This window comes from Mangifera indica, unplaced genomic scaffold (genome assembly GCF_011075055.1).
Source record: "Mangifera indica cultivar Alphonso unplaced genomic scaffold, CATAS_Mindica_2.1 Un_0014, whole genome shotgun sequence".
Classification (NCBI taxonomy): domain Eukaryota; kingdom Viridiplantae; phylum Streptophyta; class Magnoliopsida; order Sapindales; family Anacardiaceae; genus Mangifera; species Mangifera indica.
Window position 1 is genome coordinate 452577 of NW_025401106.1, and position 17542 is coordinate 470118.

The 17542-nt window shown below is 34.0% G+C and overlaps 1 protein-coding gene across 3 annotated transcripts; it reads left to right on the forward strand.

Annotated features, from left to right (window-relative positions):
- The first annotated feature begins 13090 nt into the window (after window positions 1-13090).
- LOC123205756 (arginine/serine-rich coiled-coil protein 2-like) lies at window positions 13091-17542 on the forward strand. 3 transcript variants are annotated; one of them, XM_044622783.1, is made up of 7 exons: window positions 13094-13304; window positions 13586-13710; window positions 14406-15296; window positions 15427-15567; window positions 16518-16609; window positions 16736-16804; window positions 16980-17542. In XM_044622783.1, the coding sequence occupies exons 2-7, from the start codon at window positions 13587-13589 to the stop codon at window positions 17532-17534; spliced, it is 1872 nt and encodes a 623-aa protein (XP_044478718.1). In that variant the 5' UTR covers window positions 13094-13304; window position 13586; the 3' UTR covers window positions 17535-17542. The 3 variants fall into 3 exon arrangements, with proteins under 3 accessions (XP_044478719.1, XP_044478718.1, XP_044478720.1); XM_044622785.1 differs by having other exon boundaries at window positions 13098-13304; window positions 17017-17407; XM_044622784.1 differs by lacking the exon at window positions 15427-15567 and having other exon boundaries at window positions 13091-13304.

Consider the following 17542-nt stretch of genomic DNA (forward strand, 5'->3'; position numbering starts at 1 on the left):
TTTGTAACTGTGAACCCTTCCCAACTCATTTCACGTTCCTCTCCAATTTCCAGTGGTCCTTTTCTCTTTTGTGCAAATGCTACATGTGCTTCCAATTGCCTGCATTGGTTTTTCCTCCTAGCATATATGGGTCCTAACATAATTTAATGCCTATTTTAATCATAATGCTGAATTAGCACTGAGTTTTGTGTATCAGAAAACTGACAAAGAGAGACAGTGCAGACAAATCTTTAAAAAAATAAGATCAATATTTTCAATACATACTTGATAGAAGTTCTTGTTTGTGTTTCAATATTTTTGCCTGGGCTCACTGCACGTATCTATTTTGTGGTGAGTTTCAGAAAATTAGTATGATTGAAGATTACTAGTTTTAAGAATATCTTAACAATGAGGAGAAGAATTAAAATGCCCTAATTGGTAGTTTAATAGCTTATCCACAATATTATTAAGTTCTAATTACTCTACTCCAAGTTAATATAGCTTATGTTCCAATGGAAAGCATGTCAACGACACAAAACAACAAAGAATGGGAACAACAGTTCACAATTAAGCTTAGTTCATGAAGTTGCCCAGGATAAGGAACATACAATAAATTCAAAGATGAATTGAGGTGCAGGATTTCATCACAATCAATCACTCCATGAAAGCAAAACAAATAGTTAAAATGATCATCACTGATACCATTAAGCTCAGTGAAAAACTGATTGCAAAAACACCACGGAATTCACCCTAAATAAGTTCAGAAACAACCCCACAACCTGTTGAAACCAGAATTATCATTCGCTAAACCATGACATATAACCTTAATGAAGTTTTAGGCCTTTAAAAGTTGTGATAGACCTCAAATGCAACCAAAAATAGAAGCTACATAATCTGAATACTAACATGTAGAATAAAGGCTTGACAAGAAATCATAAAATTGAGGCATTTAGAGTCGCATTTTGAAACCATCATGTTAGGATTGGGACACTCATTCTCGATTCATAAAATAGTTTTATTATAAAAAGAGTGCTCTAGTTTCAAAAGGGAGAGCAAAAATAGATTAGGGTTTTTAGTTTTGAGGACAACCACTTTGGTTGATTGTGGGAACTCTCCATGATAGAAGCCTCATTTGCAGAGTTTATTTTCGCAAGCCCAAAACAAAAATAAAAAAAAGCAGCCCACAAGATGATCCAGCTGGAAGTGTCATGAGATGCAAGGCTGATGAGGATATTATGGAAAATTCAGATGAAATGCTAGAAGTGGAGAAAGTGCAACAAGTGGCTGGAAGTGGCCCTGATCATTTGGAAGGAAATGGGTTAGTGGGAAAGAGGCCAACGTGTGCCTATAAATACAAGTATGAGGAGACAGAAGGGTGACGAAGACTTTCCAGATTTGATTAAATTCTTAGGAGCTCTTTGTTAGCTCAATTGCTTTAGAGTTTTGTTGCTGTTTTGTTGCTTTGATTAATTAGATTGTTATCGCATTGGCTGTTTTAATTTATGTAATTAGATGTTGTGATTGCTACTGGAATTGATGATATTTCCCTTTTCATTAAGTATTGAATTACAATTTATTTGTTGAATTTACATTTTGAAAGTTGTGGATCTTATTTTGACATTTTTCTTGTGAGAGATCTACCATCTTGAGTAATCTAGAGGCATTCTTTGGCTGGAATTTTCTGTTCTACAGGTCTGAATCTTCTGCTCTACATGTCTGAATCTATTATTCTACATGTTTGCAACAAATTTGGTATTAGAGCTGACGAATCCGGTTTATGGTGAAAACCCGAATAGGTGGAGAATTTGAAGATTTGGAAAAGGATCTAAAAAGTTTGGCTGACAAGGTGGTTTCCATGGACGAGAAATTCATGCAATCTGAAAGCCAGTCAGCGAACCATTTTGACAAAATTGACGACAATCTTCATGAAATTCGTCAATTACTTTTACCGGATGTTAAGGGCAAGGAAACAGAAACTATACCACCTTCAACCACTGCACCATCTTATGGTCAGCAAGTACCACCTCTTACCTCGACCCCAGCTCATGGCTAGCCGTCGACACCCTTTCCGACTGCACCATCTCCGACCACAACCCTGTTGCATGGACAACCGAAGTATCCCTCTTTATGCTTCCCTCACAAACTCATTATTTCATAGGTGCGGGAGATAACTTCGGATGTCTCTTTCCACCACCACATTCTTATGGTCCAGGAACCACTTACGACGAGACTTCAAGACACCAATTCATGCCTCGTTACCCTTTGACAGAACAAGGGTGTCGACGAGATCACCTTCATCGAAAGATGGAACTGCCAGTGTTCAATGGAGAAAATCCCTAAGGCTGGGTTGTAAAGGCTGAGTGTTATTTCTATATGAACGTAATGGACGATCAAGAATGGCTTCCAGTAGTCATCCTTTGTTTCGAAGGCGAAACACTGTTGTGGTTTCAATTTTGTAAGTTGTGGCAGCCATTCAAAAAGTGGAGGGAGCTTAAAGAGAAGTTGTTTCTTCGTTTTGGATCATCACAACACCAATTGCCATACGAACAGATCATCCTTCATCAACAAACAGGGACAATGGCAGAATATCGAGCATGGTTTGAGTAACTGGTCGCCATGTTACTGACTATATCCATTGAATGGGTTCGTGGAGTCTTCTTGGCTGGCCTTAAACATCATATTCAGGCAAAGCTACGTCTATTGGCACCGACATATCTCATAATGCTAATGCATATGGTGGCTGAGATAGAGCAAAGAGATTGGGCTTTGTATAGGTCGGGTTTAATTGGAGCGGTCCATCAGGTTCTAGGTTAGACCAACTTGTTGTCGTGTACACCCACTCCATATTTAGCGCACCCCTTCAACAAAATAATAAGCTTAAACCCAAATCAATATCCCACTCACCCACAACTCACTCAAGAATTTTATAATTTCACCAATCCAATTACTATGCAACCTCACATGACCCAATTTTCTTTGGCCCAAAACACTAACCCAAGCCCCATACCAACTCAAACTCAAAGCCCACACATAAACACTTTTCACACACCGTAATTCCAGCCTGTTACGCCTGCCCAAACCCAATATCCTTATCCACACACCTACCAGACCCAACCCCAATAGGTCTACTCATCTATACACCCAAACCTAGCCTAAAACCCATAATCTTACCTAGCCATTCCATCTCCACTCCGCAACCCACCACATTTACCTTCGAGCATCGCTGAAACTCATCTAACAATTATCCTATCTTTGTCCATACCACAAACTTTGATCTACTGTACCGACGAATGCTTCACCGAATCGACACCAATGCTAACCTCCACTGCAGTCTCTCTCAATAGACGGTCGTTACCACCACAGTAACCACGATGTCTCTTCTAGCAAGAAGTGTCACCACCACAACAGCCTTGATGTTTCTTCTAGCAAGAACTCAAGTTTCAATATGATCAGAAACTCTGCTACAAATGCGGTGACAAATACAACCCCATCCATGATTGTCTATACAAGCAATTCCGACTAATGCTTTGTGAGAGTGATGTAATGGAAGAAGATGACTCTTCATGGATGTCGACGAGATGCAACCAGCGAAGACACCAACCATTGAACTATCCCGTCATTCAGTGGCAAGGGTAAACTCCCTTAAAACGATAAAACTACATAGCGTTATAATGGGAGAATCGATAATCATTTTAATTGATTGTGGAACAACCAACAGTTTCCTCTCTCAACAATTGGTGTCTGTTTTAGCGTTGCCTATTCAATAGAAACAATTTACAGTGATAGTTGGAACAGGGAAACAAATCACAAGAAGAGGAATTTGTAAGAATGTTAAGCTGACGATAGGAGAAATTGAGTTTGTGCAAAACTATTTAGTATTTCAATTAGGCAATATCAATGTCATTCTCAGAATGGATTAGCTAGCCACCCTCAACATAGTGACTGGAATTCATTAACAATGTGGTTCGAATGGAAAGGACAACAAGTCACACTTTAAGGAGATCCTTCCTTAGACACTCGAGAAGCCTTTCACAAATCTATCTGGAAGACACTAAAAAAAAGCAAAATGGGATACTTAATTGAGTTGACTGTAACAGGCATTAACTTCCCTTTAGAAAAGCAACTGACACCGAAAATTTTTCCCTACTACAGAATTATTACCAATTGTTTGACGAACCAAAAAGTCTCCCACCTCGACGTTCTCATGACCATGCCATACGCTTGATCGAAAGGGCCACACCACCAAGTATCCAACCTTATCGATATCCCCACCATAAAAAGAATAAGTTGAAAGGCAAGTTCATGAAATGCTACAAGCCAACATCATTCGCTCTAGTGTCAGTCCCTATTCCATTTCGGTGTTACTCGTCCAAAAAAAAGATAGAGGCTGATGTTTTTCCATGGACTACAGGGCATTGAACAAACTCACCATCTTAGATAAATTCCCTATACTTGCTATTGATGAACTTTTAGATGAATTATTTGGTGCAACTATTTTTAGTAAGCTAGATTTAAAGTTTGGATATCATCAAATACGTATCGTGGAAGCTGATGTAGAAAAAATTACATTTCGAACCCATAATGGTCATTATGAATTCTTAGCACTGTTGTTTGGGTTATCCAATGCTCTAGCTACTTTTTAGGCCTTAATGAATGAAATTTTTCGAGACCAATTAAGACGTTTTATCCTTGTCTTTTTTGATGATATCTTAATCTACAGTATGACATTGGCAGACCACATGAAACACTTAGATATAGCCTTGTGCCTTCTTTCCAAGCATCAATTGGTGTTGAATCGAAATAAGTGCTTATTTGGGGTATCTCGTCTTAAATATTTAGGCCATATCATTTTAGCCGAGGGAGTTACCGCTGACCCTAGAAAGATTCAATGTATAGTTGATTAGCCACGTCTGAGAAATATCAGTGAACTTTGTGGATTCTTAGGTCTCATTGGTTATTATAGACGTTTTGTGCAAGATTATGGACAAATTGCAATCCCACTCATTTAGTTATTAAGGAAGAACTCTTTTCAGTGGAATGATGAAGCAACGACTGTATTTGAAGCCCTCAAGAAAGCCATGACCACGATCCTTGTACTTGTCATACCAGATTTCACTCAGACATTTGTTATTGAAATGGATGCTTCAACTAATGGAATTGCAATTGTTCTTATGCAAGGGAATCGATCAATATCTTTCATGAGTCATGCACTATCACAACGGAATAAGGCAAAATCAATTTACGAAAAGAAGTTGATGGCCATTGTCATAGCCCTTTAAAAAAGGCGATATTATTTATTGGGAAGGCACTTTATTGTCCGCACCAATCAAAAGAGCCTCAAACACCTTATGGAATAGACAATTGTCAGTGGCGATCAACAAAGATAGGTTATGAAGCTATTGAGATATGATTTTGAAATTCAATATTGCAATGAGGTAGAAAACAAAGCTGTAGATGTTCTATCTAGGCTACCCTTAGAATCAATATCACTAAACTCTCTCTCTGAAAGCCATTGGATAGACGGTGCCATTATAGATGAAGAGGTTCACCATAATGCTCATTACAAAGGTATAATACATGATTTATTAAAGGATCCAACAAGTCACACTAACTTTGAGTTGAAGCACGACACTTTGTTCTACAAAGAGAGATTTGTTATCACTACTCAGTCTAATATTCTTTCAACAATCCTGAATGAGTTCCACTCTTCCCTATTTGGAGGCCATTCAGGATTTTTTAAACTTATAAGAGGGTTGTTGCAGTGTTTTATTGGCTTAGAATGAAAAAAACTATTAAAGACTTTGTCGCAAGTTGTGAAACATGCCAACGTAACAAATACGAGGCTATGAGTCCTACAGGATTATTGTAACCCCTATCAGTGCCGGATAGAGTTTGGGAAGACATTTCAATAGATTTCATTAGCAGCCTATCTCGATCTAATAAAGGCGATACTATTTTAGTAGTGGTAGACAGACTGATAAAGTGCACTTCCTGCCCCTTTCTCATCCTTACATAACAAAGGAAGTAATTGCCATATTAGCTAAAGAAATTGTTCGTCTCCATGGTTATATAGACCGATGGTCAAACTGAGATTGTGAATAGGACCCTCGAGACTTATCTTCGCTATTTCTGTGTTCAACAGCCTCGTGGGTGGATTAAGTGGCTGTCATGGGCAAAGTACTGGTACAACACCACGTTTCATAGCTCTGTTGGGATGACCCTATTTAAGGTTGTTTATAGGTGTGACCCTCATACTTTACTCCAATGGAACTTTACTACTTCAAAAATTGATTATGTGAATAACTACCTTCAGCAGCGTGATGTTATTCTAATTGAATTGAAGGAAAAATTGAACATCGCACGGGAGAATATGAAAAGGCAAACTGATTTAAAAAGGCGAGAAGTGCACTTTGAAGTAGGAGATAAAATATTTCTTAAATTATAGTCTTATCATTTTAAGAATTTGGCTAAAAGACCCAATGAGAAACTGAGTCTACGGTTCTATGGACCTTACGAAATTACGAAAAGAATTGGCTTAGTTGCTTATCGCTTGGCATTACCTCATAGAGTTAAAATTCACCCAATGTTTCATGTTTCCCAGCTTAAAAGGGTTATAGGTGCCTCAGTTCAGTCATAACCTTTGCCTTTATGCTTATCTGATTAGCTAGAATTACAGCTATAACCAGAGTCATTGTTGGATACTTGTTATTCTAAAAATGGCCACTTAGAAGTTCTTATTAAATGGCATGACTTACCTGATTGCGAAAATTCTTAGAAGGATTTTGCAGAATTAAATGAGCAATTCCCATCTTTTCACCTTGAGGACAAGGTGAAAATCCATAAGGGGGGGTGTTGATAGAAGCCTCACTTCCAGAGTTTATTTTCGTAAGCCCAAAACAAAAATCCAAAAGAGCAACCTACAAGATGATCCAGTTGGAATTATCATGAGATGTAATGCTAATGAGGATATTCTGGAAAATTCAGATGAAATGTTGGAAGTGGCCCTAATCATTTTGAAGGAAATGGGTTAGTGGGAAAGAGGCCAACGTGTGCAGAAGATTAAGCAAGAAATTAGGCAACCATGAGGAAAGTGGAAGAGAAAGACTGCCTATAAATACAAGTATGAGGAGAAAGAAGGGTGAAGAAGACTTTCTAGATTTGATTAAATTCTTAGGAGCTCTTTGTTAACTCAATTGTTTTAGAGTTTTGTTGTTGTGTCCTTTTATTTGTTATTGTTCTATTACTTTGATTTATTAGATTGTTATTGCATTGGCTATTTTAATTTCTGTAATTAGATGTTATGATTGCTATTGGAATTGATGATGTTATTTCCCTTTTCATTAAGTATTGAATTACAATTTGTTTGTTGAATTTACATTTTGAAAGTTGTGGAACTTATTTTAACATTTTTCTTATGAGAGATCTGCCATCTTAAGTAATCTAGAGGCATTCTTCGGCTAGAATTCTCTGTTCTACAGGTCTGAATCTTCTGCTCTACAAGTCTGAATTTGCTATTCTATAGGTCTGCAACAATTTTGGTATTAGAGCCAATGAATTTGTTTTATGGTGAAACTCGAATGGGTGGAAAAGTTGAAGATTTGGAAAAGATCTAAAAAGTTTGACTGATAAGGTGGCTTCTATGGATGAGAAATTCATGCAATCTGAAAGCCAGTCGGAGAACTGTTTTGACAAAATTGACGACAATGTCCATAAAATTGCTAGCGTTTTCAGAAATTTTAGGAAAATTTAAAGACGAACGTTTTTTACTTTTAAATTGTGGCCAAAGGTCTATTTCCCACCTAAGTTTAGGTGTATTCTCGAAATCACACCAATGAGATTTGAAATGCCAAAAGGTTCATTCATTCATTTAAAATCTCAGTTATAGTTAAGGGTAAAACTATTGTTTAATAAAAAAATTTTAAAAACTAAAGTTTTACTACCTTTACCCCCTTCAATTTGAAAATCTGACAATTTCCCCTATTTGAAATTTGAAAAATCAATATTTCCCCTCAAGAGTTTGCAAATCGTTGTTAAAAACAGCAAAGTTCTTCGTCTCTGGCTGTGTTGACTCTCTTTTTCAGTTTATTTCTCCTTGTAGATCGAATCCTAGGTATCAGAGAAATCGATTTTCTCCAACGAAGACAAAATTGTCTTAGTCTTAGACAAAAATGATTTCGTCTTTGTTTGAGACAAAAATGACCATCAGAGGTTTTATACAGGTACATCATCTTCATTTAAGACCTCCAACGGTCATCTTCGTCCAAGACAAAGACATTTTGACAAATATGATTTCATCTTCGTCGAAGAAAATCAAATTATCTAGTATTTCAGATTTGATCGGTAGGGAGAGATAAACCAAAAAGGAGAGCCAATGTTGTAACATCCTTGGTCCAATAACCCACCCCACTGTCAAGATATTGTCCACTTTGGACACACAGTTCATCATGGTTTTGCTTTTGGGCTTTGCAACCCAAAACGTGTCTCAACAGTTTAAGGAGCTCATAGGCTATTTAACCAGTCAAATTCTTTCACCTCTAACCGATGTGAGATACATAGACAGAGTACAGACATACCCAACATCTTTATCGTGCTTTGTCGATGTGAGATTCACCAAAGGGTATCATATACACCCCCCTTACGGGACTTAGTGTCCTCACTGAGATTTGCCCTACCATCGTTCAAGAGGACACGCGAAGCCATTCTGATACCATTTGTAACATCCTTGGTCTAATAACCCGACCCACTATCAAGATATTGTCTATTTTTGACACATAATCCATCATGGTTTTACTTCTAGGCTTTGCAACCTAAAACGCGTCTTAATAGTTTAAGGAACTCACAGGCTATTTAACTAGTCAAATTCTTTCACCTCTAATCGATATGGGATACATAAACAGAGTATAGATAAACCAAACATCTCTCCCGTGCTTTGTTGATGTGAGATTCGCCTAAAGGTATCACAAATGCGGTCAGAGACGACCGTCCCTAGTGACGGTTTGCAAAAGTTAAAGGGAAAATGTTGATTTTTCAAACTATGAGTGGAAGGAATGTGACATTTTCAAATTGAAGGGGGCAAACGAATAAAATTTTAGTTTTTAAAATTTTTTATTAAATATCGATTTTATCCCTAATTATAACTGAGTTTTTAAATAGGTTGGTAAGACTTTTGACTTTTCAAATTTTGCATATGTAACTTTGAGAACGCATCTAAACTCATTGGAAAACAGTCTTTTGGCCTTTATTAGGCTGGTAATTTTAGGGTATAGAACAGGGAGTGGTATCATTACTTTATATCAGAGTAGACTTATACGAATAAATAATACATAAACAATGAAATAAAACGCATAAGTGGTTAATCTTAAATTAAAAATAAAACATATTATTTATATATAAAATTATGTATATAATTTTATTATATTAAAAAATAAAAAATAATTATTGCATTGAATTAGTTTAATAAAAAGGAATATTTTCCTATTTAAATATTTTAAAAATTATTAAATATAATTATTATAAAAAAATGTATATTATTTATTATATTAATTAAAAATAAGAATTTTTAATTAATAAATAATGATAAATTTATAATAAATTAAGATTATAAATTTTTAAATTATCAAACTCTTTTATTATTCAATAAAATAAACATAAAATATATTGTTGAAATAATTTTTATTATTTTAAACCAAAACGCTTTTGTATATGGGTGGAAATGATCGATTATCGGTTGGAATGATGGTAGGTAGAGAGTGCTAAGGTAGTGTCAGTCGGGAAAGAGAGATGAGTGAGAAGGGTCGAAACAGGAAGATGGATAGAAAGAGTCAGTTATTGATCATAATAGAGGTGGTTAAAGAAGAAAAGAAAACCCTAAAGAGAAAATGTTAAATTTTCAAACTTTGGATATGAGGACATTGTTAAATTTTTAAACTAAAGGAGAAAATGTGATAAAATTTTAGTTTTTTTAATATCTCTTATAAATAATATTTTTATCTTTAACCTTAATTGAAAATTTTAATAAAATGATGAATATTTTGATTTTTAAAATTTTAAGTTTGAGAATTTAAGAATACACTAAACCTTAGGTGAGAATAAGTCTTTTGGCCTCCCATTATTATTCACATTGTTTTAGAGTAGCTTTAGGATAGTTATAATTTAAGAATTAATCACTTTATTCTTGAGTAAGTTGTGAAACAATTTTTTTAATGAAAATTTTCAAAAATATCTTTTCGTAGGTTTTGGGGTTCACAATTTTGTTTTGTTTTGTTTGTTTTTAAGTAGTTATTAAGCCTAATTTGTAAATTAAAAATTAAATTTGGTATTATGATTTAGGAAAATTAATTAAAATAGATATATAGTTTGCCATTTATACCTTTTTAGGCTAACTTTTTTGTCTTTTACTTATATAAGCAAATGATATAATTTATACCCATTTTGCCTCTAACATGAAAAACAGAAAACTCTAAATCAAAATAAGAACAAAACGTATGTAAGATCAAACACAGAAAACACAAGGTAGTAAAAAAGGGAAATATTAAACCAACTGACGACTATCCAAACAGTAATATCTCTGACAAGCAACAACACTTCGGCAATACCTTGCATTTTTTGTGTTTGATTTTATGTGTATTTTGTTTTGATTCTAGATTAAAATTTTTTATATTTTATGTTAAAGGCAGAATAGGTACAAATTATGTTATTTGCGTATAAAAGTAAAAGGAGAAAAATTTGGCCTAGAAAGGTACATACAACATGACATATATATATTGTAATTAATTTTCGCGTGATTTATCTATTAAATAACCTTGAGGAAGTTTTTGAAAAAAGTCAAGTTTTCCTACCCAAAGTTTGGTCTTAAAATCTTTGTTATCATTATTTGACATAAATAACATTTTACCACTCCGAATTAAGCATAAATAAAATTTTTATTTAAAATTAAACTTAGTTAATAAACAACAATTTTAAAAAGTGAAATTATCATTTTATTTCTTTTTTTATTTTTAAAAATTAGCATATAATCATAAATTAACAAAAATTAAAAATAATTTTTAATTATCTAAATTAAATAAAAAAACCTCTTATTTCTATTTCTTTTTACTCTTACTCTTTTTTCCTCTCTTCCTATAAATAAAGGTATTTATTGACTTAAAGAGTCATTATACTCCTATTTTAATAATAATAAACTAATATGTCTCTAAGTATATTAACTAATAACTTTTTTGAGTGTGACTTTAGATTATAATAATTTATTTAATGTACTTAAAGGAGTATCAAGATAGAAATCAAAGACAAGACTCAAATAAATCATTTTTAAAAATTTGAAGAAAAACTCAAGTTTGGATAGATGCATTTGTAGTTTTAAAGCATTTGATTTGATTAAAATACTTATTTGCATGTGAAAGCTCTTACAAAAATTTGTTTTCATAGCTTTCAAATTTTTTTGGTTAAAATGTCATTTTTTAAACTTAATGAGTTAAATCAATTTTTATCAAATTTCAATAACTTATATGAAATTATGAAGTTTGTGGACTAAAATTTTATATATCAAAACTGATTTTAAAAAGTTTTCCAAATTAGGTTAAATTCTCATTTTTCAAAGTTTTAGGAGGAAAAAAACTTTTTAAAACTTCAAGGGGTAAAATACAATAAAATTTAGTTGACCAAATTGACTAACTGAATTTTTCTATGGTGGCTACTGGATTATTCAGAAGTTATAAATTTTTACTTTCAAAAATTCAATCGATTGAATTTCTTTTGGTTGATAGAATCAAACGATAAATTTTTTAACAACTTGTGTCACATGAATGTCATAGAAGTGTCACATTATAGTTGATTAACTGAAATACATTTGATAGACCAAATTATGCATTTTTTAGAAAATTAAAACAACTAGTTTTGTGCATAACAATACTTTATTTTCCCTTGTATCAACTCAATCAAATCCATTTGAAAGTGACTTTTGCAACCTAAAACTTTTATACATTTGATGGCAAATTATTATTCGGCTTCATTCTAATCAAAACTCTTACTTATTCATTTTCTTGAATTCATTTGTTTTGAGTTGTATCAATCTAAAACTTTCATATGCACTCTTTGAAAGAGTTTTAAACTTCATCTTATTATAAATTCATATTGTAAAAGAATGAAGTTCTCTCTTGGTGAGATTAGAGATTTCTAGTGAGAAAAAGTGAACTTTAACACTTGTTAAGATTAATAACACCTTGAAGTTGTTTGTATTATGAAGAAAAGTTTGGTTGAAGTTTTGTCACCCAAGAATTAGTATAATACTCTAATGAAGATAACTTAGAAGAGTGGATATAGTCTGGGTTGGGCTAAATCACTATACATCGTATAGTTGATTTTTTAATCCCTTAACTTTATATTTTATGTTACATGTCATTTATTTGTATTGATTGTTTGATTTAACTATTGAAATTTTCATGAAGTCACTAAAAATTGTTAAGCAGTGTGAATTTTTTAATATTTTAATTTGGTAAAAATTGATTTAGATTACCTAATTAATCCTCTCTCTTAGGACTTTGATCTTTCAATGTCTTTGTCATAAAATTATATATCAAGGGGCAAACATAATTTTTGAAAAATGTTAAAGATCTTTTTGAGTATTTTCAAAGGGTAAGTGGAAATTAAAAAGAAAATTTTAGGTCATTTAGAAAATTTTACAACATCGTGTATCCCCAATGTTTCAAAAAACAGAGTTACACCCTAAAAAATTGAACATGATATAATAAATTATAAGTGTAAATATTATATTACAATTATTGTGGGTATATAGTAGTTTCAAATATATGAGGGATTGGAAAAAAATTCAAAATTTAATTTGTGAGTTTTTTAAATATTAAATTATCATATTTAAAACATATGAATCTAACAAAAAAACTTTTTTTTTTCTAAATTAGTAAATAATAAAATTACTAATTTTCCCTTACTCCAATATTTTTTCTAACAAAATATAATTTTGAAAGAAAAAATATTATTTATTCTAATTATGGTGAAAGGGGGTTTCAAATAACACTTTGAAAATATTAAATCATCAGGGGTTTTTGGATAAACGACAATATTTAAAGGTTAAGGAGATATTTATTCCATAAATTTTGTTCAATCATATTTATGAAGACTGAACACGTAGAGAATCCAGGGTTTCGTTGAGATCCTCCGATTGCATCTCTCACATCTCTGTATTTGTAGCTTAATTTTAAAGCCCTAAATCAAATTCAAACGAACCCTAAACCTAAATATATCAACCCATCAATTTTGCTCACTAAATGAGACAATTTTTGTTCAATTGAGCCCCAGATTCCTTTTTGCAGGTTCTCTCTACTCACAGTCTCACACTTCAACTGTTATTATCATTTCATCAAAATTGCGATATTAACTGTTGTTGTTTTCCAAATTTCCCAAGTTTCCTAAAATTAAACTTACGAATTTGACTAATAAAGAAACCCAGAGACACAATGGTTTAAGGGTTTCTGTTTTTTAATCTAATTGTTGTAGTTATATTGGTTAGGGTTTGTCGTTTAGGGGGTCTGGGTGTGCTTTTGATTACGTTCAATTAACTTGTGATGGTTTAATAAATTTATTATCTTTACAGGATGCAGTCTTCTTCTCCTCCAGATGCTGCGGACGCAAAAGCAGCATTTCGCAAGCCCTCAAATGATGCGGGAAATAGGAAGTATCGGCGTCGTTCTCCAGTTAATGGGTCGCCTTCATCTGATGGTTAGTTTTCCATTCTTGTTTGTCTAATACTATTGGAGTTTATTTTGGTATTCTCGAAGTACGTAGCCTAGTGATTTTGTCTTAATATGGAACAATTAAAACAATTAGCTGTTTGTTGCGTGCATCTTTGTGTGCATAAACTGGTCATGCTTATTCTTTTAACTAGACAATGCGCAGGTGGGGAAATTGCAGAAAGTACCATGACGTTATTTTTAGTTGGAGTAGGAAGAAAAAAAATGTTACAAGTTTAGCTTACCATGGACCAGGTCTTTGGGATGGTCATAGAACTACCCGGTGGTTGGGTCTTCTATGTTAAATTATCTTCTGGAGTTGAGATAGACCCTATTTAGTGAATTTGATGTGATTAATGTTTTCAATATTTAATAGTAAACATAAAGACAAAACATAATTCTTTGTTGTTAGTCACTTGGACTGTTGGAAATCAAACCATCCAGAATGCTTTTTGACAAAGCTTTGATTACTTTTCATTATGGTTATCTTGGCATGCAATTATTGCTGAAATATTAGCGTATTTGGACTTGTTCTTTGCTGGTGATGCTATGGGTTGAAAATTAGAATTGTTTATAAATTGAGATTCTAACATTATATCCAAGATCTTAAAGCTTAAAGGTTAATTTGTAGTAATACTCTCATTGATTATTTTGTGCATAAATATCATGTTTCTTTGTATATAGGGAGTCCTAAACATGACAGGAGCTCTAGCCCAGTATTTTCAAGAGAAGATCCTGCAAAAGCTTCTAAACATCAACAAAGAAGGAGGGATGATGAGAGGGAATTGAACAGGGACTCTGTTCGAAACCAGTATGGTAGAGGTGGTGACTCATATAGATATTCTGATCGCCAATCTGCCAGGAGTTCACATGGTTACTCTAGGTGTGATGAACATGGCAAACATGGCAGGCATGCAAATCATGAAGAGAGAAATGATCAGAGGTCATCCTCTCGTACTGGTCGCGGGGCAAGAACAATTACTCGTACTGATTATGCAGGACAAGAAAGTGATCATGATAGGTCTAAAGACTATATGAGTGGTGCTAACAAATCTATCTGTTATAGAAATGATGTTACTGGGCATAGAAGCAAGGATAAGGAGAAAGAGTTGTCGTACTTAGAGCGTCAGAAATATAAAGATAAGGATTCCTCATTTGATAGAGCTGGATCTGCTAGGAGGCACACTAGCTCAAATTCTGAAGAAACAGATAAAGATTGGCATAAGCAGAATAGGTATGGCAGAGACGAAAAAAGAGATTATCGTTGGAGTTCAGGAGACTATAGAAATGATCAGGCAGTTGCCTATGAAGAATCAAGGGGTCATCGAAATGATTCATCTGGGAGTGACCATGGTGGGCACCGCTTAAAAGAAGCATATAAGAGTGACTTGAAGGAGCTGGATGGGCAAAAGCTTGCCAAAGAGGAGAAGAAGAAATATGATGATAGGGAAACAAACAGGGACAAGGACCGGTGCTATAGGGAAAAAGCTGATTTTGCAAGTGAAAATCATGAAACTCTGACCAAGAAGCCAAAGTTTTCAAATTGGGACAAAGGCGCTGATTTTGTGAAAGATGGTAACCATTTTGTTATTGTCTTTTGTTTTTGTATTACTTATTATCTCTACCTGTACTCCAATTATTTGATGTGCATTTGATCATTATCTTGTTGTTGTATGATTAATTTTAAAGTCATATACAACTGTAGCTGCTGAAAAGATGTCTTCAAGTTCAATGCAAGCTCAGGAAACTGGTGGTAATGTTAATAATCCTCAGGCCAATGATGGTAACTCTGTCACAAATGATCTAAATGCTGCAAAAGTTGCAGCAATGAAAGCTGCAGAATTAGGTATGAAATGCCTGGATTTCGTTACCATCCTCATATAATATTTCGAGTACTTGTACTATTGGAAAATGTTTGATTTGAGCTCAATTTTCACAACATCATTTGGATTTGAGATAGAATCCTGTCTTTCTTTTGTTAGTTTGGGAAACGAAGAATGGCTAGTATTTTACTTAGATATTTAATTCTTGATCCCTGGAGAGATGCTATCAATTTGTTACTAGTAATTCCACTTTCTGTTGCAATGAAATGAGCATGGTGTCATTTCTTCCTTAATAAGGCATGGAAGTTTTTTTTTTTTTTTTTTTGAGCTATGTAATCCAAGTTTTCTGAATCTGTTTTAGTCTTTCCATGTCCAAATGAAATTTTGATCATAAAACTTTGTTTTAGTTTAAAACTTGCAAAGAAAATTGGCATACTTTTGGGTTTTCTTGCTTAATTTTTGTGACTTGCTTTTTAAAGCATTGCATGTCAATAAACTACTTGGACCAGAAGGTTATTGCTAGATAATTGCTGGCCAGTCTGTCTCAAGTCAACTACCATGAATATTTCCCAAGCCAATATCCTGAATATTATTGCTATACTTTTGGGGTTTCTTGCTTATTGTTTCTGACAACCTAATGCCATTTAATGCTATGGTAAAGAATGAAAAGGTTATGAGTAACTTTACACTTTAACAAGTAAATATTCTAACTTTGTATTCTAGGTAACATGGTACTTGGTTTCTCAACCTCATATATATGGTATGATGATGTGGTAAGTACTAAGTAATATAAGTAATAAAGTCTCACGTCGCTTGGGACTACTAACTTTGTGAGTGTAGCATTGCTTAAAAGGTACATCTTGAAATAATGCCCGAGTTCACCTTATATGTGGTTCCCATTAATTTAATAGATCCTGTATCACTGACACTCATTGACATTGTACTCAAATTGGAAACTTTTTTAATCATACAGTTAATAGGAATCTTGTTGGGGGTGGTTACTTGTCTACTGATCAAAAGAAGAAGCTGCTGTGGGGAAACAAGAAGAGTACAACTGCAGAAGAGGTATTTCCTTCCCTTTTGTATCTAAATGACTTGTTGGATCCTTTGTGCTACTTACTATTTGTCTCTTTTTCTTTTCTTTTATTTGCCCTGCATTTTCTTAATATACTTGGTAACAATTTTTTTCAGTCTGGTCATCGCTGGGACACCGCATTGTTTGGTGATCGTGATCGACAGGAGAAGTTTAACAAACTCATGGTAAATCTCATTTTCCTCCTGTTATATGCGCAAACTGTAACTCAATGTCTCTATCTTTGTAAAGGCTTGCTTTTAATGTGTTTGTCTGCTCTTGTAACATCGGGAACAGAATAGTTGCATGTTCCTGTGTGAGTAGTCTCAGTTAGAGTTTATTCACCTACTAACTCATTTTTAGAGTCTGAGGTTGCCTTGGTACGTATGGCCAATTGTAGGGTGTGAAAGGCGAACTGAAAGTAGAGCACGAACCCGACAATCAAGACGGCAGCGGTCTCCTCCAAGCCGAGAAGCAGAGGGAACTACAGTTGGATTTGGAAAAGCAGTACACAGCTGGACTTCGGCGGCGAGATGGACGCACAGTTGGATTAGGTCTGTAAACATCAACCTGAGGTCTGTAAACATCAACCTGGGATCTGTATTGACACTCTTCATCTCCCACTATGACGTTTTGTTGTACGCATGTTCAAGAATCATAACTCTTATATTTTTACACCAACAGCTTGTAAGACATCTTAGCTTCTGCCTTTGGGCATTTCGGATCTTCGAAAATGGAAAATGTCACTTTAACATTGTTGTCTTTAAATCTTTGAATGGGTTTTGTTTTCATGTTTGTTGTTGGAAAGGTATCATCATTTCACCCGCATTCTGTGTCACAGAACATCGATTTCAGATGTTTACACCTTGCAGCTGTTGCAGTTATCTTTATGGAAGAATTGGGCATCTAGCGCCATAAATGAAAAC

Bases quoted from the DNA above. Each gene is read 5' to 3' on its own strand.
- LOC123205756 (XM_044622783.1), top strand. From the start codon at position 13,587: ATGCAGTCTTCTTCTCCTCCAGATGCTGCGGACGCAAAAGCAGCATTT. The intron at 13,711-14,405 runs GTTAGTTTTCCA...CTTTGTATATAG, and splicing joins TGGGTCGCCTTCATCTGATG to GGAGTCCTAAACATGACAGG. The intron at 16,610-16,735 runs GTATTTCCTTCC...AATTTTTTTCAG, and splicing joins AGAGTACAACTGCAGAAGAG to TCTGGTCATCGCTGGGACAC.